A 25,632-nucleotide genomic window follows, 5' to 3' on the forward strand; every position below is an offset into this window, starting at 1 on the left:
ATGTGTGTGTGTAGTATGTGTGTGTGTGTATATATGTGTGTGTGTGTATGTGTGTGTGTGTGTGTGGAAGTATGAGAGTTGAAGAAACCATCCCTACTGTCCAGTGTTGAAAAAAGGCATCCTCACCTTCGCAACCGCCACCTCCTTTGGTCTCACACACGAGGACTGACACATTGGCTGGGACTGTGCCGAAGTTGGTTATTCTTTTGCTCTGCTGCAGGCTAAAAGATTCGGAACCGATTATCCATGTGCACCTCCTCTTACCTCCTTTTATCACCGCACTTAATCACACCTTATCTCCTAAATGAATAGGACTTTTCCAGCTTTCGCCCACACCCTGTTCAATGGTCTTAATGGGAGACTGGATCCACTACCCAGCCCCTTGAAGCAGTTTTCCATTAGCGTTAGTGCTATCCGTTTTCCTTGGTCTGTTGAGCGGACAATAGCGACCCCGGCCTGATGGTTTCCACTGTAAAAGTATATGCCAAGTCCGTTTTTTGGACATACTTAACGGCCTCTTGCCAAAAAGCCGACATATGCACGCGAGATACGCACTAATCTCGCCCTGTTCCCCGCAGCGATGGGCCGTGGATACCGTGGATGCGTTAGGCTCTCGTTGACTCAGGCAAAAATCGGTATAGCACAGACTGGCGTTTCATGTCTTCTCCCCATCAGTAGACATTCTACCTGGGTAGTTATCCATATTCCCTTTTTTGTTGTTAGCTTCCCACTAGTATGATTCGTGCATTTAATCTTAGCAATTTGTCTTCGGTTCGATCCAAACCGTCCTGAACACTGCGCCACGTCTCAGTGGTTTCCGCTTTTGCTCTGTGAGTTGGCCATGCTGTCTACTGCGAAGAGGGAAGAGTATCAGTAACAGACAAGCGGTTGCTTTTTCAATCTCATTAATGCAAAGTATGATGTAACTCCATGGCGTGTTACCTTCCGCGAACTCACATTAACCAGTCCAATTCGTCTCTTTTTGACTGATTTTCTCGTAAACTGAAGTATCCTGTTCTTATGTAAACACTTCTTTGAGAGCAGTTTGGACGATCTTTTTCCATCTCCGGAATAATTTTATTGCTACCGGCATGTTTTCAATTCCAGTAGTTAATTGTATGCGTCTGTGTGGGGAATTAGCCTGTTTACCTTTAGAGTAGAAATTATTCCGGATAGTTTTGCCCAAGAACACAGTCCCAATTGACACAACGTGGCGGATGTCGGATTCGGTTAATTTTTTGCTACTGTTAAACAAGACCGACCGGTTTCATTGCTCGTCAACCCGCAATGCCTCCTTTTTTGGACAAATTTTAGCACAAAAATCCGTCCATTTCGCTTACTGACTTTTTATTCTCATCAATGCAGCAATCATTTAGTTTTTCGAGGTAGTAATGATTAGATTTATTTTAGCATGGGCTCTATTGATGACGATAAACATAATTTGCTGACTGTATTACGTCTTCCCACTGCGCGTCATTTAACAGATAAATTGTTACACCGCGACGAGCGATACCACCATTTAAGATCGTCGACGGGTCCCATTTTGTGCAAACTTTTGTGACCATAAAGAGTCAAACTGTAAGCCTATTATCATTGTTGACTTTTGTGGTCCAATAAGAATTCGAAATGCCACTGCTTAAATGCACCGTTCCTCTTACGTCTTTTCATCCCAATTGTTTCCTTAACATCTCTCCATGCCCTCACTCTTTTAATTTCGCCCATGCCCATCCGACATCCGACGGAATGTGGCCATGTTCCGTCTTTCACATGCGACCTGGCATACAATGTGTGGTAGGGCTCTCCCACCTAATTTCCACACCAAAGACAGAAGCTGACCTTTCTGTAGCGGCATCGGCAGTGGCAGCAACAGTGGGAGCTGCAGTAGCAATAACTTTATTGTTGATTTGCTGGAGGGGGGGGTGGCGGTGTCCTGGCACAATGTCAGCCAGTGCCAAAGGCTTCTTCATGAGAAATTTAGCAATGGCGTGTGATTTCACTCGCCTAAAAAGTGATCATTCCGCCTTCCTCTCACAAACATAAGTAAGATCAAATTTTATTATGACCAGCAACTGCGTAGCTCCCATCTGATAGTAATTTTATGACCGATTTCCAGGTTTCTCTGTCCATCTGGGTGGAGTTTTCGAATGTCGGGTTTGTTTCATCAAGCATCAGCATTCCTTATGTAATCTCCCCTCAATACCTTTTCACCCCTCTTATGGCCTTGCTCAACGCAAGGAGGCTTCGTGTCCAAGGTAGTCGTGCAAAAAACTGCTCAACGCGATTAGCTTAGTTTAGAGGCTTGGTTAGCAGTGGCAGCAATAAAGTCACTCCCCAGCTTAGTCACCCGTCGCATACGTCTGCTGTCCGCGTGCGTGCGTGCGTGCGTCCGGACGCGAGCGCAGCGCCCTTATTATCGACCGACGGCGACGTACGGACGTGCGACCTGCGCGTACGCTACGCGCGTGCACCGTTACAGCAGCTGAAGCACCTTGACCTGATACCCGTTTGTCGTGTCCGCCTTGCCCAACTTCACTCCATCACCAAAACCGTTGCCACTACTTTCGACAAATCCCACCAATATTTCACCCACCAGGTCATTAGACAAATACATTCAAGATAACAAATAGTCCAACTGCCGTTTCAATAAAAATTTAAATTTGTAGAAAGTGGTGTGTAAATATCCATCATTCGGTGCGAATATTCTATAACCAGCTATCTAGAATGGACTCATGCCTACCCCAATCATGGGTCCGTGCTGTCTGCCGCACGCACATCAACTGATCACACTTTGGAGTGGGTTTCTGTTCCCAGTGTTTTATGCCACTGCATAATGCTACCTAGATACCATTAGTAGAGCCGCCACCACCACCACCAAACTACACAAAATAACGTGTTTTATTCTATCAGCAGTGGTTTATGACAAAGACGTCAAGAGCATTGCATCGATAATATAAACAAATGGCTTATACCTGTGAGTGTTAATTGATACCCATAGTACCTGACATTCATTTATGTCTGTGTTGCGTAGAAAATAAGCGATTGCTGCCCATATCTTTGAGAAAAACATGCCATTTATTGCAGGCGATCCACTTACCAATGAAGGTAGGGCCTTAACACCTGTGTCTGTTTTGTCCCCCCGATCCGTAGAAAAACGATATGCTGAGTCATCTGCTCCCCTTCTGTCCGCAATGGGTGAAAATAACCAGAAAGGCGTTGTTCGCGGTTGTATTTTTGTTTCAATGCGCCTCCTTAGCCCGTGCTTGGCTATTGGTGGTACAGTATGGAGTTTTTTTAAAGTTTGTTATTGATGTGTTAAGCGCCTCTTAACTTGTGATTTCGGTGGTCGTTTCTAGCTTGGTCTTCTGTATGTTTCCTCATATGTGTGTGCCGGTAGCTGTTGGGCCTAAGTTTTATTTGTAGTGGTTCTCTCAATTCTATTCACTGCGAAAAAAACACTTTCCCGGTCGATTACTGGAGTCTGCGACTGCACATTCCGACTTCCATCTACTCTAGTTGATGAAAATACCAACCTCCTTTGGTGAATCACGATTAGGAATTGTCTAAGGAATCGTAAATGGGTTTTAATGATTTTCATTGCATTTCGCGGAACCGTTGGTGTTTGAAATTGAAAGGAATTGTTCTCTCGGGGACCGGCGGTTTGCCGTTGTCTACTGATTAAATTCGACAATGGAAATTGGTGGCTTTTGGTAGGGGAGGGACAAAGTTAGTCCCGCGTTATTTTTCTAAAAGTATTGTACCAGCAAAGGACCATTCAATGTTTAAGCATGTCTAGTTAATTTTTGCTTTGTTCCCTTTGGGGTTGGTGACTGGTGGTTCCAGGTTGTTATTGAATTGCCAAGTTTTTCACTTCTGAATATTATTTTATCAGTGACAATCAACATTCATTCTCTTCCCCTTAACTTGACCCACTTGGCTATTCGAGTTCCACTAACATACAAATGCGTTCAAAAGGCGGTCGCTTTCTTCTAAGGTTTTGCTTTTACTAGCCAATTTAAGTGAAACCGTTGCTTTTTTCTTTGCACACCGGGATCTGGCTTCGCGCATTGGCACCCGACTGCGGACCAGCCATTTCCTCCGCTCTCCTATGCACAAACGGTTCTATTTCATGGGTGTTAGTGGGTGGTTTTATCCACTATGAGACTCTTGGCTTGCCTTATTTTCATCAGTAACTTACTTAGGACACGCTATTTCGTAACTGGTCCCTGTGTTCCTACAGTCGTACAGCGATCGTTTGTCACATCTCACTGTTTTTCACCTATTCAAATTAGGCTGATGTGTAATTAACGCGGATTTTAATCACTCGGTTCGTGTTATTCCATCCGTAGAGTGCAAACCATGGTTGCGTAGCGCCGATTGTGTCCACGTGGTTGGTGTCTTGGCAAATTAACCATTTCCAAGGGTTCCTTAGGCATTAGTGGCGAAGGTAACCCTTTCATTTTTCAAGCTTTCCTTCAAATTGTTTAACACCAGACAAGAGTTGGACCCCTTTAAAAGTATCCCTCCTCTTTGTACAGGCCTCAAAGCGTCCGGAGTGCATCGTGGCTTTTTCTCGAATCCACTATTGCGGAACCTACTGTGGTGCGCGAGAGGGCACGCATGCCAAAGTCTGTCCCGCGGCCTGCGACAACTTCATTAAGACCTGTTTCGCCGACGCTTCCTCGGACTCCTCCAAGTCCCTACCGCACGTCTGGTCGAAACTTATCAGTAAGTCCACTTCTCTCTTCGTCCATTCATCCCCTCCTCCATTGCTTCGGCAATCGCAAATTTGGCCATTACAAGGGGTGCAAGGGACCGCTTTTATGGGAAACTCTATGTAAACTACAGAGCCGTTAGTATTTCAGTTCTGTTTTATGTATCTATTCTCTGCAGTGAAATTTCACTGTTAGATAGATCCTTGGTGGTTGCGGGTAATAAAATCGTGGGTTTTGTATTTATCTGAAACAATCCATTCGCTTCACTTGTCAGCCAACCTACTGCTTGCTTGAACGACAATAAATGAGCCTTTGGGTGTCTGTAAGCATCCATTTTTGAGATAATTGTGACTAGTCCATTTGTCTCGTAATATCTAGACACTTGATAGGCGGATAGGTGAAATCAATGGAAATATTGGGTGTGATAGCATTGAAAATGGTCGTGAGCCGCTTGCTTCCCTCTGCATCGGTTTGTAGCCATTAGTTTAGACTAAAGATGGTTCATTCACAAGTTTGAGCCTCAGCTATCACTTTTTTGACAATTAAGTAATGAGTGTGCTTTTGTACATACGTACGGAGTGTTGTATGCGAAATCCCTGCCAGGCTGTCTAGGTTACCCTCTACCTCGACATCAAGGCTGCTTTGAAAAGCATTGTCAATTAATCCAAATTTTTATCTGCGGTGGTTTCTTATATTCCGTTGATCGAAGAACACATTGATCAACTTCCATCATGGTGGGCTCGGGGCATAACTACGTTTTAGTCCACTGTTTGTTTACTGGTATTTCAGTCTTCATGAATGTCGTTCACATTTATATAAACTTAACTGTAGCACAAGCCACTGATGTCATTTATTTTCTATACATTCCATGTTACTGTTAGCCCTGATGGTAGTGAATTTCCATTGCTATCCAATATTCACTTGCCTGTAAAGGTCGAATTTCAATTCATTAATTTGTCATCGACAGCGCCTACCTTATTTTAATTGTTTTTATACAGTGAAATGGGATAAGGCTTTTGAATTTATTCGAATCGCCTTGACTTGTATTATATTCATTTTAAGTGTAAAGCACTTCTTTTGTTCCTTCCTTTGCTTTTTCTACTTGTTATTCAGATGTTATTTCCGATTAATAAAATCCCTCATATGCACACATTTACACACCTATACATGTATTCAGGTTTGTTCTCATCTCACTCCTTCACTGGACTTGGGAGTTGCCTAACCCGTAGACAGCATAAAGTAAAATTTACCATTCCGATAAATTCAATTTCAAGGTAGCGATCCTGAAAATGGTAGATTTGGCCTTTGCAGTCCATTACAGCGTTTGGCGGCTGTCTAGATATTTGCTTGCTGCAGCCGGTCTCGTGCAATGCAAAATCCATATTGGCACTACTGATCCGATGCAGAAAGGTCATTTCTCCGCGCTTGTCGATGTGATGACCAGACTTGGCAGTTATGCGCTATGCCATTATGACTCATTGCCTAGTTACGGGCTTCGCTCGCACTTTAGGAAAAAAACGGTTTGGGGATTTTTCTACACGTACAAATACTGCGTCCACAGCGAGTCCACCGTGGTAGAACTCAAAAATTTCTAGCTATTTTTGATGCAGTAGTTACAACAAAAACCAGCATTCCATTTACTTAATTCCTCGCGCCTGGAATTTTAAATCTGCAGTGTTTGTAGACATAAAAATTGAAACAATCCTCGCCTTGTCAGATTAGCCGTAGTTCTTTTTAAAAAAATTATATACAACATTTCAATGGAGGGGAACTACAACTTTAGTTGTTTTTGTGCGCTGATATTGTCAAATTCATTTGAGATCTTTGAAACGAAAGTTAATTTCTGCAGAAATTTCCCTTGATTCGAGTTGCCCAATGAAATAACCAGGATCCTCTGCTGCGAGGGCAATACTTCGAAAACTCGCACGTTGAATCAATGAATTATTATACGTTACGTAGAGTTCTGCTGCTTTTCGGTCAGTGTAGATCTCGTCCTCTTACTGACAGTTATGAGGACTCTTTCCGGAAAAATCCTAAGTACTAATTGGTCCTCTTTTTCAGATCACTTGTGATAAAACGGTTTTTTGTCCACCACTTTAACATCTGATTGCTTTGGCCACTGCGATAGATATCACTAATCATTGCCCTTTTTATTAAGCGAGTCATCCGTCTAGAGTCTTAGCGCAAACCGCTGTCACAGAGCTGCCCAGTAAATTGTGTACAAATGTGATTCCTAATCAATTTTTATAGATTTCAAAAGCATAGGTCACGGAGTTCGCTAAATGACGAAGCTTTGTCGTTATTGTACTACTCATTGTATTTCTTTAAAAGCGTTGGTAGCTGCTTTCCCTTAACAAAAGCGAGGCTGTAAAGGCAGAGTTGTGCGACGGTTGGATACAAAATAAGGTTACGCGATTCTCTTTCCCTGCTTGGTGCAAAACACCCGTTCTAGCTCTCACACACCGCATTAAGAGTTAGCCTCCAGTCGCACTCCGTGTGGAATGGGCAAAAAAGTTGAAGGCTGTTTTTTACTAACCACGGTACTGCGGCTCATGCAATAGTCACCTAGGGGGTGCCTTCTAACTTCAACCGCACATTTTTTCGTCGGTTTAAATTACAAATATATCCAACATTTTTACAAATCATTTTGAAACTGGAAGGGTCTCAAATGGTCAATTTAGGCGATGAACAATATCCACAAAACATAAGTGTCCAGTTGGAAATGCCCTTCCATTAATTTGAGTTCTGATTAAATGTGTAGTAAACCCGATACTCAGTTTGTGATTTTTGTTGGTTAAAAGTGGTCTGGAAGATCCCAAGTCTGACTTATCAGTGCAGTCTATTTTGGTATATAACATGGGATTAGCAGTTGAAAATACAACCTTGTATTTTACCTTATTAACTACAGGAGTTTCGAGGTCTAGTTCCCTAACGGACAACTGTGTTTCCCCTTCAAATATTGTATTAGAAACCTAGAGGCTTGTTTTCTTTATCTTAATTAGAATTTCTAACTGATCAAGAGAGAAGTTTATTGTCAACACGTTAGATCGACAACTTGCATTACGGTTTGGCTACTATCATCAGATTTAAAAAATATTATGGTCATTTTATTTTTACGTATGCCAGACTTCAACTTCTCCTTACTTTTAGCGTTCATATTTGATTAGTCAATCAAAACAACAATCGAAGAAGCCTTGATGTCCGTTGAATCAAATTGCTTGTGGACTTCTCTGGGGTTATAGTGTTGTGAATTTGTTATTCAGTGCTAAGTGTTTCCAGGTAGCATGGGAAGCTTTACTCGAATTTGCCTTGTGCTTATTTATGACTTGAAGCGTTCTACAGATTTGGCTTTCTTGCGTTTGTGGTCTTGTCTGTGCGATGCGGCTTCTCCACGTGCACAAGTACCGGTAGCGGCAGCATCAAGCGAAGGAAAAAGGGGAAAATTGTTAGTGGGCTGCTGACGGTGTGCACACGTGCCGGCAGACATCGTGCGGCAGTGTGTGCTAGTGGGGTGTGTGCGTGCACATGTGGCTGTCAGTCTTCCGCTTTGCCCACTTCCTTCGGTATTCAATTCGAGTTGCATTTGCGATTTTTCTGCTCTTCATGGCACCCATCTAGTTATTGACCTCTCGGCTTGCACATAAACTGGTCTTGATAATAAGTTACTTGAAGCATTGTCACTTATAGGTTCAGCTCTCTTAGTCCATTGTCGAAGTATTTATTTGGCTCACACAGTCGGCTATCGTAGGCTTGGAATCCACGAGAAACTGTAGTTTCTTGACTCTCCGTGTGTTTAAAAGTACCTTAAAGGGTAGTACGTTGCAAGCTTGTCCTTAAAGTGTAGAATGCTTCCACACCGCAATCATTCGTTTTTCGGTAGAGAATGAGTTGCTTGAAGTCTCTATCATGGGTAGATTTTTTGCTAATTTTCCAACCAAATTGGCGCTTATTAAATCACTAAAGTTATATGCTTAATTGTGGCTTTAATTTTAACATGCATTTCTGAAAGTGATTTGATTAACATAAATTAAGAACATAAATGCAGATACCGTGATTTAAATTTAACCTGAATCTTTCAATATTACTACTAATTAGGGAGCATTTCAATCGCTTAGTCACTAGAAGTTCATTTCAGCTTAAAAATTTAGCTGTTTAATGTTAGCACAGCGAGTTATTCAACACTTCGAGCTTTTGCTCGCCCTCCAGGTCGCCTATATGCGCCTGCAATTTACATTTCATCGCAAGCCCGAGATCTCAACTTGAAATCACAAAATTTTATAGGATCTCTACTGAAAATCAAATACTACTTGGAAATGTTTCATTTTTTATGTTCTCCTTTATTTCTAACCTTCGGTGGTGGAAGTTGACCATTCGAACCGGTTCGGTCTCTAATCCATTTGTTGGTATTCACCTACATCATATGAAGCTTGGATCAAATAGGCGGCTATGTACTGTCACAGTGCGGTTCAAAGTTATGTGCCATTTGTCTGCAAATAAGTTCCGTAGAAGTACAACTTTTTGTGCCACGGAGGCCGAATTCAAAGCAGGACCAGTGCTTCCGCAGAAGGTGGGAGACTAGTCGCCCGCCCCTCTCGCGTTCGCCGCATTTGCGATGACTTGAGATGCATGAGTGATATAGGTGCTAACGTTGCTGGATGCCTTTCCGGCCACTTTACACTCTGCTCAACAGTATTATTTACACATGAATAATATTGTGTCTTTTGTTTTCATTAGGATGATTTCCGTTTCATAACTAGCATTTAGCAGTAATTTCTTCACTCTCGTGTTTTCATTGACGAGCACTTTATTTAGTGTCCAGTTACTTGTCCTTGCAGTGTTTTCTGTCTTTTTCGACTTCGATGGTTTTGTGAGTTTTGCCTCTTCCGACAGCATCCTGATTTATGACTAGATGAATTGGGAATGATGCTACAGCGCATCCGCTTTCAGCACATTTTTGCTGGGTGATTACATTGAAGCCCTGCCTTATACTCTATGTGGGATCGTAATACTCCCTAGCTGATGTGATCGCCTAGTTGTTACCATTTTTGCATTGCGAATGGAGTCAAGGCGTCTGACATTACTTCAAGCTCGACAAAGATTCCAAAAATGAATCGAATAATACTTGCAGAAATTTGTTACATTGATGGGGAATTAAGTTGTTTTGAATTACTAATAGCAGTTGCACTTTTTGGGTTCCATAGGTAGTTTGAACATCGAAGTTTAGTTGATATATTGAGTACTTCTAACATGACTCTCGGAGAAACTCAATTGAAATTGTTTTCACTAAACACCACAATAAATAGATTTCCAGCAAAGCAGAATATGAAAAGGAAATCCTTCAATATTTCTCAGAACTCTGTGTATTCTCAAACACACATGGTTGTGAGAGTGACGATCACGAGTTTTCCTATATTATTTAGCCGCCATCACCGTAACCACGAAGCGGCTGGAGAGGACGCAGAATTTTGCTTCGGTGAACAAGGATCTCCACATCTTCCTATCCGAGGCGATCACCTATGTACACCAAAAATACGCCACCGTCAAGCCCTCGGTAGGCACTGTAACCCATCCTTACATCGAGCGATCCCGTAGCGCTTCGCACCTTTTTTAATGTGTCCGTTACTCTTAACAAGTTCCTATTGTACACCAATAGCATCCTTATTAGAAGTATAACAGAGAAGATTTCCCAATGCTGTTGGTTAGTGATTAATTTAAGGCCTGGTATTCTTAACAGGCGCCATGCTTTGACTGCTTTTAATTCAACTGATTTACTTCTTAGATTATACGTTTCCGTTCTGGCAGATTTGTTCGTAATATCACCTTTTATTTTATTTAACATTTAGTCACTACCACAATTGTAAGTTCGATTTACTTACTAGGTACAGTTTGTTTGACTTTAAATTACAAGTCAGCTAATCACGTGGTTGTCTCCCTTATGGTAAATCACTACTGTCATTACTTTTAGAATATGTACCGATATTGGAAACAACTTAGTAAAGCACTAATTTCAGACGAATTTATCAGAATTAGATTAGTAGCACATAACAGTCTGCCCTAAGAAGAGGAAATCAGTTGCTTTGGCATTTGATTAATTGATGGGAGCGATCCCGGTTTGAGTGAATTATGGCATAAACCCGAGTGGGCCGCTCTCCAACGGCTCGAAAAGACAAGTTTTGGGAACGATTTATTACGTGATGGAGATGGTAGTCCAGGTTTGATAATAACATAATTGGTATTTGACTTTACTGCACCATGATCCCAACTGTCGGCTGGCAACCGTCGACCAATTATCTCTGGCTGAGCCTAATCAGTTGTAGTGAACTGATTATGATTTGTCTTCGACATCCTGGTTCCTTCATCGTTGAACTGTTTATGCTGCTTAGGAACTGTTTAACAGTGTTTCGTGATTGATGGCTTTTTTGTGACAGGTTTGGAATCCGATTTGGGGGTCTTTCGCATAAGTAAAATATAAAACAGATTCACTGTCCAATTTCATCGCGGTATTTTACGGCATGAAACAGGCTCCATTTAGCAAATGGGCACTTTGATTGGAAGTTGATTTATTCCTTTGCTCACAATGGATGTATTTTTGAGTTGAAGTATCCCAAGAGAAAGCTCTCGTCAAGAGAGTGAATCTTGTGAATCGAGTCAGGTACTCAATAAAGTAAAACGAAAGAAGTTCAATCATACGCAAACTAGGAGACATTTCTAGTCTTTGCAAAACTACTCATTGCGTACTCAGAGTTTGCAGATGGGGGTCGGCCATATCAGGCACTGCTGACAAACACTGAATAGTATTAACACGATGCATGAGGCCTCAAGAAAGGAGAAAATTAGTGATCTCGGTGTACGTCCAATGTGTCTTTGCGTCGACTTCAAATGGTCGCAGTCTCTGGCGCCTCTCAAGTGTCGACCAAGTACTTACATGAAGAAAAATAGGACTCGTTGAACCTCTGTTGGAACCTTAATTGAAGATGACTGACACATCGCGCCGAGTTATTTTTCTCGCTTTTTTCGGAGGAAGTGCGAGTTTTTTTGCATGCCTGTAAGCGCACATATATCTATGCGCGTTCATAAATGTGAATCATCCTCCATTCCATCTTCCTCCCTCTCACCTTGTGATTCAGCACTTGAAACACAAGAGCACGAAACTCAACACGAAGCCAGGCCAGAAAATGCTAACTCAAGTCTTTTACGTACATACTCGTTTTTATGGTAAGAGGCTTGCTTCACAATGTTGGATTTTGCCATTTTTTGCAATCTCACATTTGGAGTATTTGAGGTGCGTGATGGAGTTCGTTATATCGGCAGCAAATTGTCTGTTCTTCTTCTTGCTATCTGCTCTACTCTGGTGGAAAGCAGGAGTGCTGCTTCGCGCTTTGTGTCTCAGATTTGAAGTGCCCATCTCCATCCTTGTAGAGGTTAAAATAAACCATTGAGGATTTTTAGAGATCAAAGTCACTCGAACTTAACCATCGTTCATGTTCATGTCAGGTTTTATTGACACAATTAGTCGACTGTTTTTTTTCGGTGATTTAATATGTGCACGAATGTGGGTGGATAGAAATCGAAACTAATATGAAGGCATTTATCACTTTCTATCACAAACCCCGTGCAGTAATTACTTTTTTACTATATTTTCAAAAGTAGCATAATTTTTACTGCTATCATTGCAGCTCATCCAGGAGTGCAAATACGCCACTGGCAGTGGCGTTGGGGGTGGCGTGGCAGTGCAAGTTGCCAGTGGCTGGCCCTACAGCCATCGCACTCGTCGATCCTCAAACAGCTCTTCCGACCCTATTGAATTGTTGCGCACGAAGCGACAGAGCCTGTATCCAGGCGCGGCCCGGCAGCCGGAGTCGTCGACGTGGGGATCACCACCCGGTTCCCTGCCAAACTCACAGCAGCCATCGGCATCACAGCCACACGTCTCCTACCAGTCATACTTCTCACAAAACAGGCAAAGCGGGGATGGCAGTGGTGGCTCTTCTTCCCAGCATTCCGCCAATGCGCCAGAAAAACTCAGCAAATGGGCCACCCAGCTTAAATTACACGTGAGTTCCGCCATTCCTCGTTGAATGCGCATCAAACACCTTTCTATTTAGGCTTGTTTCAGACTCAATTTTTACACAAGTTATGTGTCTTTAGTGTCAGTCTTAATGACTAGTGGTTTAATCGTGCTATCTGTTCTACGAACTTAGTGTCAGCATTCGACTCCCGAATTTGTTATTTACTGTTGGAGTGGTAATCTAGAAAGAGCTGAAGTTTTGGCTTTCTCTTGTCTATAGGCTAATATAATTCGATATTCACTCTAATAAATAATTTCTCAAATCGTTACTTGAAGGCTGTCAGGTGGAAGGTACATCATGTTAAGGTTTTCTACAGCCATCCTGTTAATTACCCCATTCAAACCCCATGTACTAAGCCATGTTACGTTGCCTCTTTATTATAGGGAAACTTCGAAAGGTAAAACGTTTAAATTATGGTTTGTTGTGATGGCTTTTTTGTTTCACAGTTTTGAAGCTGGGTTCCTCCAACTTGTTACTTTTAACGCTCTTCTTCCTTTCATGATTGCAGTACTCTGGAGTGCAAGATTTGTTCGCTCGAACGCCATCATCGGTGTGCGCTGGTGCTACTCAACAAAACAGTGCCTGTTGGAACCCTCCACCCGTTCCACCGTAAGCTCTTAAAGTTTCTTTTCCAATTCACAATTTAATTGAGCTACCTTTTGCTTGAAATTTCGGTAGCTCCTACTTATGCATGCAATTGATGTTCTTTCCATTTGACTTACTCTTAGTGGCTACTCACAAGTGACGCTTATAAATTTTCAATTTTTCAACTTATTTGGTGTTACGTGAGTTTGTAGAAATGCTTATCCACTTATTTGTTGTTCGTTTTGAGACTGGTGCATAGCTGCGTTACCAAAAAAGTACATAATATATCTCTAATTTATTCTTCCTTTCTCCTTTATGCTGCTTCCCTTTTAGAAGAAAAGTTACTCACTTTTTTGTCATATAGGATTATAGCAAGTATTAACGGGGCATGAGTTACTTTGGAAATGGCCTTACTTTAAGAACAGTTTATTTACTGCGGTCGTCTTCGTCCCGGGTGGTGCTTCTTACGGCTAAGCGTATTAAACTATTGAGTTAAAAAGTGGCAGGTTGCGCTAGCATATCTACTCTTACAATCTAGAAATAGTTAGTGGTGAATTTGTTTGATTTCTAGAAACGTCAAATTTCTTTCTTTTACTTTTTTTTACTTTTATGATCCCATGTGTTCCTATGTGTATCATCAATTAAAAACGTCCTTTATAGGATTGGTCAAACAAAACGTTTCAGCGCTGCAGTCACGGATTTGACTTCGATGGCCGAGCGTTTGGACTTTAACTCTCAGAATAAGGGTGATCCAGAGGCTCTAGAGTTGGGAGCTCGAATGCTAGCCATGGCGAAGATGCGCAACACTTCGGCTCCTTATCATGGAACACCGAGCCTACTGCAGCCTCTTAACCCTGTAGGCCCCATCTATGGCCAGCCACAAATGCTCCCTCACGATCCCTGGCGAACTGGCGCCGTGAACAACTTTATGTCCACTCAACCAATTCAGCCCCCACTGCCGTTGTCCTCCAACGGTGGTAACCAATATTCATCTGGTGCATCCTATCAAATGCAACCTGTTGGAGCACCTGTGAGTCACTTCCTCTACATCCCCACGCGTTCTCATTTGGTTGTTTTGAATGATTGAGCTATTTTAGGTATTTAGTGGATATTGTATTTGAGGCGTACATACGACGCCAGGTCCCAAGACTACCATATAGCGCTGCAGGGTAGCACTGACCGTGTGTGTTCTCAATTTTAAGTTTTCAAGCCCCATGGAGATGAATGCTCCAGAGAGCGGTTACGATCCTGCAGGCGGTGTACCGGCACCACCACCACTACCGAGGCAACCTGCTTATCCGCCACAGCCGGAGCGGCCACCACAACCGGACTTCTCTTCGCCTCATGCACCGCTACCGGCTCCAGGCGGAGTTGCTCAGTCTCAGCATCCTCTTCCTTCCAACCAACCCTGGAGAGGTCCTGCAGACACTGAGGCCAGTGGACTCGGTGGTGACGGCGAAGGTGGCTCGTGGAATCAAGGTGAACTCTGGCAGCAGCCGATGCCGCCATCCTCTAATCCCTGGGAACCGCAACGACCACCACCACTCCCACCACAGTCACAACCTCAACCACCACGTACTCCCGATGGCATCGAGAGCAATTACCAGTGGCCACCCAACTACTATCCCGATCAGCAGGGCAGTGGTGACGGTGGTTTACCCAGTCTCGAGGCCTACCCTCAGCCACCTCCACCTGTAGAGATAATCTCGACAACGACGGCTTTACCGCCACCGCCAACAACAATAATGATATCAAAAACTATGAACTCCACCACTACTACTACCACTACTACCACAACTCCCATTTCTATCTCACCGGCATTACTTTCGACATTACCACCGATACCAATCGTCAGTGAGAGTACTGTGAGACCGGTGAAGGTGGAGAATGTCAATGCCAGTCTGCCATTGCCGCCACCTGCATCGATTGGTGGTTTTGATGATGAGGACTTTGGACAGCTGACCGCACCACCGCAGCCTCCGTCCGCATCGACCCAACAACCATGGGGTCCACCCCAACCTGCTCCGCCATTTGAATTCGAAGTAATACTCCTGTTAAATTGTCCTTACTCCGGAGGAGCTTTATTCCTCGTATTGATGACGTGTAGCACGGCCACAGTAATCTGTGGTTTTTTTTTAACGTGGTTTTGAGCTCATTCTTGATTAACAACGAATGATATGCGTTGTTATATTTGAGCTTTTGTGAGCGTCTATGCGATTATAAATCAATATCACTGCATTTACTGCATTACGAGAAATTGACATGTTAGTGGATAATGTAGTCTTCCTGCCTTTTTCGCTTTACTTGGGATGCTATTTCAGTACTAGTAAAATGTAGGATTCACGGTATGGCTTTTATGAGGGCAGAATTCGTAGCATCGTATCCTCAAACATTCGGAAAATTGGAAAAGAAAATATCGCCAAAGTAGATATGCGAATCAATGTGTGAGGTGCTTTGTAGCAAAAATACTGACCGTGTTGGAACTGTTTTAATTCTTAATAGTTTGCGTATGACTAGGTGAAAAAGCTGCACTCCAATTGGAGTGATGCACTTGCTCAAGGCGTCTGTGAGCAGACTCATTCTCACGAGCTCAATTCATAGGCTCCCAAGTGACTTCCATCAAATGCTGTCAGCCATGAGAGTGAATTTTGTCTTCGGAGTTCACTAATATTTGCTGTGTGTCATCTCACCTCATTACTGTCTTCGCTTTCAATCAAACTTGTTTAGCCGGTACCACTAATAACAAACGGGGAAATGAATTAATATTCTCTTAAAACAAAAGAAATTATAACATTGTTCAAGGAGGACACGTCTTCAAAACCGTTCTTGTTATTGATGGCAAGAAAAAACCACTTCATGCGATGCTTTGCTTTGAAAGATACGCTGAGCCCCGAGATGCGAGGGGGTTGGAATCAAGGAGGGTGAAAGGAGCTCTTGTTGTTAATTTCTAGGCGAGCGGATACTATCCCGAAGCCGAGGGAGTGGGAAGAGAAGAGGGAGGAGTACCGCAACCACCACCACCAGTATCTCCAGACTGTTCTCCAGAGGCGATAGCAAACGCCGGCAGTGGCGCGGACCCACGTTGTCTGACGGGCGGCGAGTCGGACCGGTCGGTGGCCTACCCACACCCCGGTGCATCCCCGCCTCACTGGCAGCCGCCAGAGCATCCCGACCTCGAAGAGGGTCGTGCGGGCAGTGGTCTCCCTCCTGACGGCCTAGAACCTCCCCCTCCACTGCCACCACATCCTTACCCCAGCTACGTCGAGACATCTCCCGGCGAGCGACCCGAGTATGGTGGATGTAAGCAAGCTCCCCTTATCAATATCCAATCTGCTCTTGTGTAACTTCAAGCTTTAAGTTATTGAAATGGAGAATGTTCTTCTGTAACTGGTATACAGTGCCCGACTTCGGGGGACTCGTCCCGCTGGCGAAGACGCCGCTTCCGCCGACCGGCCTAGACCGACCTTACCTTCCGCCGCCCACGACACAGAGGCAACCACCACTGTCAACCACCGCCGTTCCGCCCCGAGAGCTGCCCCCAGACATTTGGCTGCCTGTGCCTGAGCTTCAGCCCGGAGATCCAAAGCTGCCCAACTCCAAGCTCTTCCTTCCCGACTTCCCGCCTCACCGGGGTCGCCCGATGCTGAGCGTCAACAAAGGGAATACGGCGATGACCTCCCACAACCACCTTGTCGTGATCGCGCCTCTCTTGATCACTGCAAATCTTCTGATCTAGATCAGCCGACTTCCCACTCCGATTGTGTACATAGTACCACCATCACTGATTCTGACGTTCCCCGCCTCCTAAGTGCCATACTGCCGACATCACTAATCTGATTCAACCGTCTTCCACTCCGCCCCACCCCACCCCCCTTTCCCTCTACACGTAAGAGCAGTAGCTTACGGTGGCTAGGCATGTTCCTACCCCGCCTTTTCCCAACTCAGTGCGCGTATCTAAATGCAATGTTTACTAGTACTACTACTAATACCACCACCGTCATCGACAACGCGATGCCCTTGTTTCGTGTTGCAGAACACAGGCATACACCCACACCCACATGACAAGGACACATAGGTGCGTGCGGATGAGGACAATTCTGGTCTTACTGCAATACATGTTTTTGCTGCATGTTGTTTCCTCCCTCACCAGCCTCTTGTGTCTGAAGGCGACATTGCACACCACAACATCCATTGCATGAGTGGTGCAAATCGGCATATATCAGTGGAAGTGGTGGACTCTCAATCAAACCGTTAAGCTTTAGTTGAGTGACTGACTTCTGCATCGGTGCGACGATAAAAACAGTGGCTCGGCTGGGTAGTACATAGTTTCCAATGCTTTCGTCAACAAAAGGTTGAGTGCAACCATACTTTTGATAGCTAAAGCGCTTTGGAAGGCAGATGGGGTATAGCCCAACGTCACGCAATCCTGACTACAATACCAACTGCGCCCAAAACAATGCCTGAAATGTGCGTAATTGTAGAGCATGGCGCCTTCTGAGAAAAAAGTATCAGTAGAGAATCTAAGATCGGCAGCGATACAAACAGACACCACAGCCACTAAACGAGAGAGACGAGTCCACTTTGTCATTTGAAGCAAGTGAGTGGATTCTCGGTGGCCTCTTCAGCGCGTGGATTCACGGGGCACCACTGTTTCGTAATTTCGTCAAAGATAAATTCCAAGTTTCCTCCAGCGAATATGTCAATTTTTTCTTTCCTAAGAGTAGTGAGTAGGAGGCTAGTGCGCTTCAGCATTTCATAGAAATGATCAGTTTCCTGTTTAGGGGTTGTGGAAAAGTTTTGTAATTGTTCATGTGAACAATGTTCCACACACTTTAACGCCTCCATTGTGTCCTCTTCGATCACGAAGGGTCTTAGAATAAGACAATGTGAGATGGGATCTAAGATGTTATGCATACGGCTTCTGGCAGAGGTGGAATATACATAGGAAGAACGAAGAACACTCAAGGGGCCTCTTGCTTCAGGCTGAATGGATGCCGGGAAGAGAGCACCAACATGCGTGTCAAAGACGACGGCACGAATGGCCGGCACATGCAGTTGATCACCGGATTTCATGGTGATGCAGTCGTTTAGTAGGTAAGAGCACAATGTTCGGAGCTTAAACATTCGCTTGGAGACTAGCAGCTCTGTAAGTATTTGCAAGGACAGATTCTTGGAAAACCCCTTGTTATCCAAAAAACCACCGATAACATGGACATCAAGAGTTTCATTCGAACTTGAAATGGAGTCGAAAAATTCAGTCACTGTGCCAAAAAATTCTTCAGTTAATCTCCCTCTGCCACCTCCATCAAGGTGTCCCAATGCATAGCCAGTAGGAGAAGTGATGAGAACGGCATGGCAGGAAGTCATCTCCGAAGTCCCCACATAACGAGGTAAAGAGGGATCTATCCGACCGCCGGTGTCAGTTGGGGTAGCGTCCGTCCCATATCGGACTGTGACCATCTCGCCTTGATGAACGTAGAGAATACCATCACCTGACTTAATTGTAACTATTCCAGCGCCCCTAAGACACTCCGTAGAGGGGAACTTCGCATACGCATCAAAAAGGTCCATGAACCCGAACTTCCAGAAGTCACGTAGAGCGTGGGAGTCACTCCGGACCAAATTAAACGAAGAATCCCCAACCAAGAGAACCATTGACTTTTAAAAAATGACCGCTTGTATTGACCTAAAACACACCGCACCTTATCAGCAATGGATGCAAAAGAAAAGCTAGAAAGTAAAATCAGAGCTCAACATTACAAAAAATTTATTTTTAATCACTTGGCCTGTGCAAAGCGCCTGCATCTCTTTGTACACTATTTACAAATATGTGCATATGTACAAAACTACTATAGCACAAACGCATCAATCTGATCCATTCAGAAGGTGCGAAGGGCAATCAAAATGCAAGCCGTTGCTAGGGCCCACTGCAGGTTCTTTGAGTGGTGCCAGATAAGAACGCCATTCGTTGAGCAAATTGTACAGATCTATTCGCTTGAAACGCAATGCTTCCGCCATTACAAACGACACTGAATCGTACTTCTGCTGCAAACTTCCAGTAAATCTCGTGAGGATGTCAAATACTTGACCCCCGTCTAAAAGGTTTAAAATACACACCCTAAAGTGAGTTACCTATCTTTGGACTGCGCACTATCTCAATTAGCTCGTTAACGAGAGTTTTGTTGATATTGAATGTCAATTCATCTTCAGAGGAATGTTTTCCAGCGTGTCCATTTCCTTCCATGTCACATGTTAGTGAAGAGCCATTGTTTGACGACGTCGTATGATTCACTTCACCGTTGAAAATGGGGGCTAAATGTAGTGAAAATTTCAGAGAGCAACCTACAAAGACGTGAAATAAGGTCATCACGTTGAGGAGGCGAGGAGCAGCCCTTTGACAATCGCAAGGTGGAAAACTTAACGTGTGGAGGAATGGGGCCTAAATCCAAGAATATAGCGAAAGGTAAGACGCCCACCTCTCGCTTTTTCACTAGATTTAATGGACGAACGTTTTCGCATTGTGAGAGATGATGAACTAGATGGTGAAGGCCCAGAAAATCCTACATCATCGACGGACACCTCGTCAACTACAAACCCAGCATTAGATTTGCGGCGAAAGGGATTGCCAAAGGTGTCCACACGTTCAGGACTTGGCATTAATTCACGTAATGGAGCAACCTGCGGTTGGGCATATCTGTAATTTACGTAATCTCCCATTTCGCTGAGAGCTTGATTATGGATACCCTCACTGTCCATCGGGCGACCCACCCCGTCAAGTATAGAATCCAGATTGCCCCTGAGCTTGGGCAACACTTTTCTCAGCTCCCGTCGTGAAACATTGCATGGATTTTCGTACAGCAGCCTCCCAGAAGGCTTAACTACAGTGCCGAACGCTCTCAATTCCGAGAATGTACCCAGCGAAATCGGAAGCGAAATCCTGGGCACCTACAAAATTTGTCATTTTAATTGACGTTATTCGTTAAATAAGAGTAACTCATTACAAAAAGAGGTGGCGTACCCTGACAAGTGGAATAGATTCAGCTGCTGATACCTCACGTATGAGTCCTTCATACTCGACTTGTGCAGAATGCTGGTATCTCTGTAAGCCATTTTTAAATTGAAATGAAAACGTCCGACTTAAGACCTCAGGCTTAATGACCCCCTGAAAGCCCAGTCGCTCAAACGCCTTGGATATGGGCTACAAGAGATAAGTAGCAAATTCGCACAGCATACCACGTAGTAATACCGGGGTATACTTGTAAGATAGTTCGTTAACTTGGAGATCCATGCTTCCGTCATGCGTAAACCATTGACATCATACAATTCACCTATATTGGAGTAATTAAAGCCCAATAAAACATTACACAAAAGCTCCGATAACTCGCGGTAGTTGTAAGGAAGAACATGTAAGTGTACTGTCTGAAAGTCTGGCGAGAGCTTGCAGTACCCAAATGGAGCATCGTTATGCTGACCACTTTTTGGCACAATACATGGCCAAATCACAGTAGTATCACGACAATCGATAACTTTTCGAGTAAACCTTGAGGACTCCAATTCGTACCTATCAACAGGAAAGCAGTCCAAAAATTTGGGAGGAGCTTCCCTCGATATATACGCGTGAATAACAGGATTTGGTGGGCGAGGCTATTTCAAGTTATGAAAAAAACGAAGCATACCAATTTTGCCGTCAAAAGCTCCTCGGTAGGAAAGAAACTCTCTGGGATGGGCCAAAAAGAGGGGAGCTTGACATTTTCTCTCAATAAAATAAGCTGTTTGATCGCAACTGGTTCTTTTGGTACTAGAAGATCAGCCAATCAAATAGAATTACCGGATATGTCGATGAGATCGACCACAACACCTTGACGACACTTGGAGTTGACGGCCTCAACGTACTGAGGAATCGATCGAAGATCTGACAGAACGAACACTTCCCCACCGGTTTGAGTGCAAGCCAAAAAAGCAGACGAAGAGGGACCTAACGGATGGGGCCGAGGCGTGTCACATAAAGTTTCAACCAAGCCGGAATTATGCAAAAGAATCCCATGAAGCCAATAGTCCCATCTGTGGAGACCGGCAGTTAAATCGCCACCGGGAACTTTTGAAGCAATCTAAAATGTCAATTCCTTTACCATCACTCACCCCACTGTCAACCTCGAATGAGGCATAATAATGGGTCACAACGATAACGACAGCAGGCTCGATAGAGGATATGTACAGACCCTAAACCGTCAAACACTTATCCTTCACCTACCAAACCGTACGTTTCAAACCCGGTCTGCATGCGATTGAGGTTGAGTAACTTGAACGCATATGCGATACCCTTACCGAGACTCAGTGTGCCATTGGGGTTAATTCTGCTAAGAGCAGCATGAAAAGTTGTTAAATCACAACTTTGCCTCCATCCCGCCAACTGAAAGTAACGCAAATAAAACCACAAGAGCAAAACAAACCCAGAAGTTCTGCGGATACTCGTTGAGCGTAAACAAGAAGTAGCGATCCGTACGGCACTTATTCAAACGCGCCTATTAAAATCAGCCAATCAGAGCGAAATTACTTTAAATAGGGTTTCAACAACTGTTTTCGCCGAATCTAACAAGGTCGTACCCTGATAGGTCCTTTGGTTCATTGAAGCACTATTATCGACAACAAAACAAACTATCGTCATGGCAACTGCGCGAAAGGCCAACACTAACCCCACCAATCAACATTTAAGTGAAGCAAGAGAGGCGAACACAGCCCTGCTGTGCGAGCGTTCGCCGAATTTATATAGGCTGTGTGAGCTAGCTTGCACCCTTCCGATTGGTTATAAGAACTTGAGAGGCTCTAAAAGGTGCACGAAAAATATTTTTAAATATATTTAATGACTTTCTGGAATTTTAGAGAATTGCAGAACTTATCACGAGAATCCTAATATTTGTTTTAGATTACTGGATCTTTTCTCCCTTTCCTTTACAAATCAACGTCTCTTTATATTAAAATATATTTTACCTTTATAAGCCTCTCATTTACAAACCGATGTCAGTTTTACCGTGTGATCAGGGTTGTTTTATGCCAATTTTCACAGAACCCCTTTTCGCCTAGTTGAATATTTCGAATCCACCCTTAGTTCTTTAATCTGTTTTATATTTGTTTCCTTTAAATGTTTAGATGTTCTTTTCGCCGCTTAAATGAGGCCTAACGAATCTCTTCCTTTTCACTATCTCATTCATGCTGTTTCAGTTCTTTTTATTACGATAAGTAGGTTGAACTTTACTATTCTCACCACCTTGTTTTCCTATTTTGTGCTTAGTTTAGTACTGAAGCTCTCATCGACCCTCAACATGTTCCGTTTGTTGACAATTTTCTCCATGAGCAGGACAGAGGGTGGCTGAAATGTTTAGCTTGAGGTTCCTTAAGGCCTAACCGATAACTTCCATGATATGCATTCCTACCTCGATACTTACTTTACTTGCCTTGAAAAATGCAGTTGTGGGTTTTTATGTCTGAGACGTTGGGGAAAGTAAGATCTATTCGACAGTTCGACAAGGTATGTTGCTGGGTTTCCATTTTTAAAATAGCAATAGTGGCGGTGGTGATCCGTGGATTTTAAGGGGGATTTAATTTGTTTGTGATAATTGGGTTCATTGTTACCCATAACGGCAAGTCGTGATTCTGCGGCGAAGGTATGGACTTGCGTGAATGCACCGTCGCATCTCTAAGTTTAGGTCCGGCAATTTCAAGTTATGCAAAGTAATGAGGTCATTTCATGCCTACATATCTATTGATCATAAACGCAGGATGTGGAACTTTGGTGTTTTTCATCAAACAAATTTTTGGCCACACATGGAAATCGGCAATGCACTTCCCGTAATGCGGTACCGAATGCGAGTGATGCTTTTTCAAAGTTTGCTTCGATTAGTGTTGAGTGTTGATTTTCCTTTCGATTCGCGGTCTCGGCTATGCTAAAAAGCCTTGTATTAATGTGAAACCATGACACTATCCGCCTGAATTACTTTGCTACAAGCCAAAGTCACGAAAGAATTATCCAGGCGAGATGCTGTTGAGTGCGTCACCTTGCTACCGATGATAACTGAGGTTATCACATTCAGAATGCGCCTTTTTTTATTTCCCGGTATCCAACCACGAACTGAGTTATAGAATTGGCTTTAGAGAGCAAAGCGTGCTCTTACCAATGGGGCACACTTTGCGTTTCTATCTAGAGGTGTGAAATACGCGAACTCCTATTTTTTCGGGCGATTAGTGGTTTGGATAGTAAGATGAAGACGGTATTGGTTCGTTTACAATTTCAAAATTACAGAAGTAATCGATTGTCAGGCAGTGATGTACCGACTAGCATTTGTTTCGTTCTCTTAAGCATAAAAGCTCATTTAAATTTATTTTTAACCTCAGACTAGGGATCGTAGACCCAATCATTTAGTGCACAGATTCCCAAGTTGAAACTTTTTTTTGTGCGGGTTTTTAGTAATGGATTATTTTAATCATTTTCAGGCTTCGTAATTTCAAGGTTTCATTGATGATACAGCTTTAATGAATGTGTCTCGAATTTCTAGGCGCACTAGTTATCAAGTGCTGACAAATATGGAATTATGGAAAACGATTTATAGGTTGGATATTAACTGCAGGGATTGACCGTGAATACTGAGTCTTTTCCTGTAGCCTACATCCTGCTTTTATCAAGCATGGTGAGATGTGTCATTGTAATGGGAGAAAAAAATGAGGGAAACTTAAGCAAGTGGAGGTATCCGGCCTTGATCGTAAACGCGTGATGAACGACTATTTTGGGGCATAAACTAAGCTTTTTGACACCAGATTATTACGTGGCATATTTGAAAATGCCAGTGAATGGGCTATGAAAGTTATCAGAATGGACTTGGTGGTAACAACTCTCCCTACTTATTTAGTAAAGGATTCGCTTCGATAGCGTGGGAGTCAGAAGTAATAACGCTCAGTCTCGCAGACCAATGCTATGAGATGATGGAAGCATTTTGGTTTTAAAAGATTCGTACTTTTCAGCACATTAGTGATGATCGGGTATACTTTCAGTCAACAACTTTGCAGTGCTCCTTATGTGGTAGAATTTGGGCCCAAGTTAACCAATCACTTTTAGAAATGCTAGACTTTCGCTTCCTCACCGCATACAACTGCGAATGATTCTGTTGGAATATTAGTTTTTTGTGTTTTTGAACTCGTTTTTTTTGCTTTTCAACATTTATTTATGTTCTGCAGCTCTTCAATCCAGTCGGCGGAAAATGTAGCATAATTGCAATCACTGACTCCATTGTAGCTCGTAATGTGGAGGGTATTACGTGTTTACCTGTTTGACGTTTGGTAGGCATAGTTGAGCTTTCTTTAGTCTACCGAGGTCACCATTTCAATTCTCTGTTTTTCTATCACAGATCATGTTAATCCATTCTTGTGCAATCGGCTCGCATCGTTTTATCTGCGAAATGTTGATGAAATGGCTAGGATGCTTTAATGAAACAGAGGCTTTCAACTATTTGTCCACTTTGGTGTCTTTGGGGCCATTCTCAACCACTAATATCAACAAAATCTGCCTAATTGATTAAAATTATAGCTGTGCTCCTGAGAATGCGGAATTTGATACTGTAGAAAAAGTAGAGGAATAGCCAGTGTTTAGCATACCTAATGCAGATACTAAAACGGGTAAGATTATGTTAGATGAATTGTTATCCTGAGGAGTGTCTGTTTTCCTTCTTGTCCCCTCATTCGCACTTCCCATGAACCCGGGTTGCGTGAGAATCTGCACAGAGTAAGTACGCGCGTCGGTGGCGCTAAATGTGGATGCAAAGCACAGCTTTGGAGGAGGTTACTCTGTCGTTCAAACGATTGCGCTGCCAATAATTGCCTTCGTCATGGTAAAATATTCTTATTCCCATTTCTGCTTGAGACTACGGTTAGTGTAATTGAATCAGGTGGTAATTATTAGGACTAGCTAAATACATCGAGAACGATTTGTGGCATTGGAATCATCCTCGAGCGCCCGACATAGCTTACCCTTTATGTGCAAATAATTTTTTATGATGCTTTTAGCTACTCGCTTGTTTGCTGCTTTTTGCGTGCTGAAAAATCCCTATAAATTGTGCAAAGTCGGTTATTGTGATTTTAAAAATACCACAACACTCACCTCTTGGACTATGAATATTACCTTTGAGGCCCATGAAAATTATCCAGTATGGTTCGACTGCAGTTATTGTGCCACTGGTTCCAACTTAATGTACTCAAAGGATATAATGGGGTCCTTACCC

General features: G+C 43.3%; 2 protein-coding genes across 2 annotated transcripts in view; one reads left to right on the top strand and one right to left on the bottom strand. All coding sequences in view use genetic code 11, as the record gives it.

Annotated features, from left to right (window-relative positions):
* EGR_06051 (Glypican-1) overlaps positions 1-17,102 on the top strand; it is a gene marked incomplete at both ends in the record, with an annotated part of 26,961 nt that extends 9,859 nt beyond the window's left edge. The window contains 8 exons of the mRNA XM_024495300.1: positions 4,536-4,725; positions 10,133-10,263; positions 12,389-12,766; positions 13,290-13,390; positions 14,027-14,396; positions 14,569-15,408; positions 16,318-16,666; positions 16,765-17,102. Of these exons, the coding sequence (XP_024350255.1) occupies positions 4,536-4,725; positions 10,133-10,263; positions 12,389-12,766; positions 13,290-13,390; positions 14,027-14,396; positions 14,569-15,408; positions 16,318-16,666; positions 16,765-17,102 (2,697 nt within the window). The remainder of the gene's footprint in view (positions 1-4,535; positions 4,726-10,132; positions 10,264-12,388; positions 12,767-13,289; positions 13,391-14,026; positions 14,397-14,568; positions 15,409-16,317; positions 16,667-16,764) is intronic.
* An 848-nt stretch (positions 17,103-17,950) lies between these two features.
* Positions 17,951-22,031, bottom strand: EGR_06052 (Integrator complex subunit 6; the record flags this gene model as incomplete). The annotated part of the gene is made up of 13 exons (XM_024495301.1): positions 17,951-18,946; positions 19,295-19,461; positions 19,499-19,678; positions 19,713-19,805; positions 19,843-20,311; positions 20,385-20,564; positions 20,600-20,694; positions 20,731-21,010; positions 21,043-21,164; positions 21,195-21,474; positions 21,506-21,586; positions 21,618-21,776; positions 21,921-22,031. 13 exons carry the CDS (start codon positions 22,029-22,031, stop codon positions 17,951-17,953), a joined length of 3,213 nt encoding a protein of 1,070 aa, XP_024350256.1.
* Between the last annotated feature and the right edge of the window lie 3,601 nt (positions 22,032-25,632).

Source organism: Echinococcus granulosus (assembly GCF_000524195.1).
Source record: "Echinococcus granulosus chromosome Unknown EG_S00050, whole genome shotgun sequence".
NCBI lineage: Eukaryota > Metazoa > Platyhelminthes > Cestoda > Cyclophyllidea > Taeniidae > Echinococcus > Echinococcus granulosus.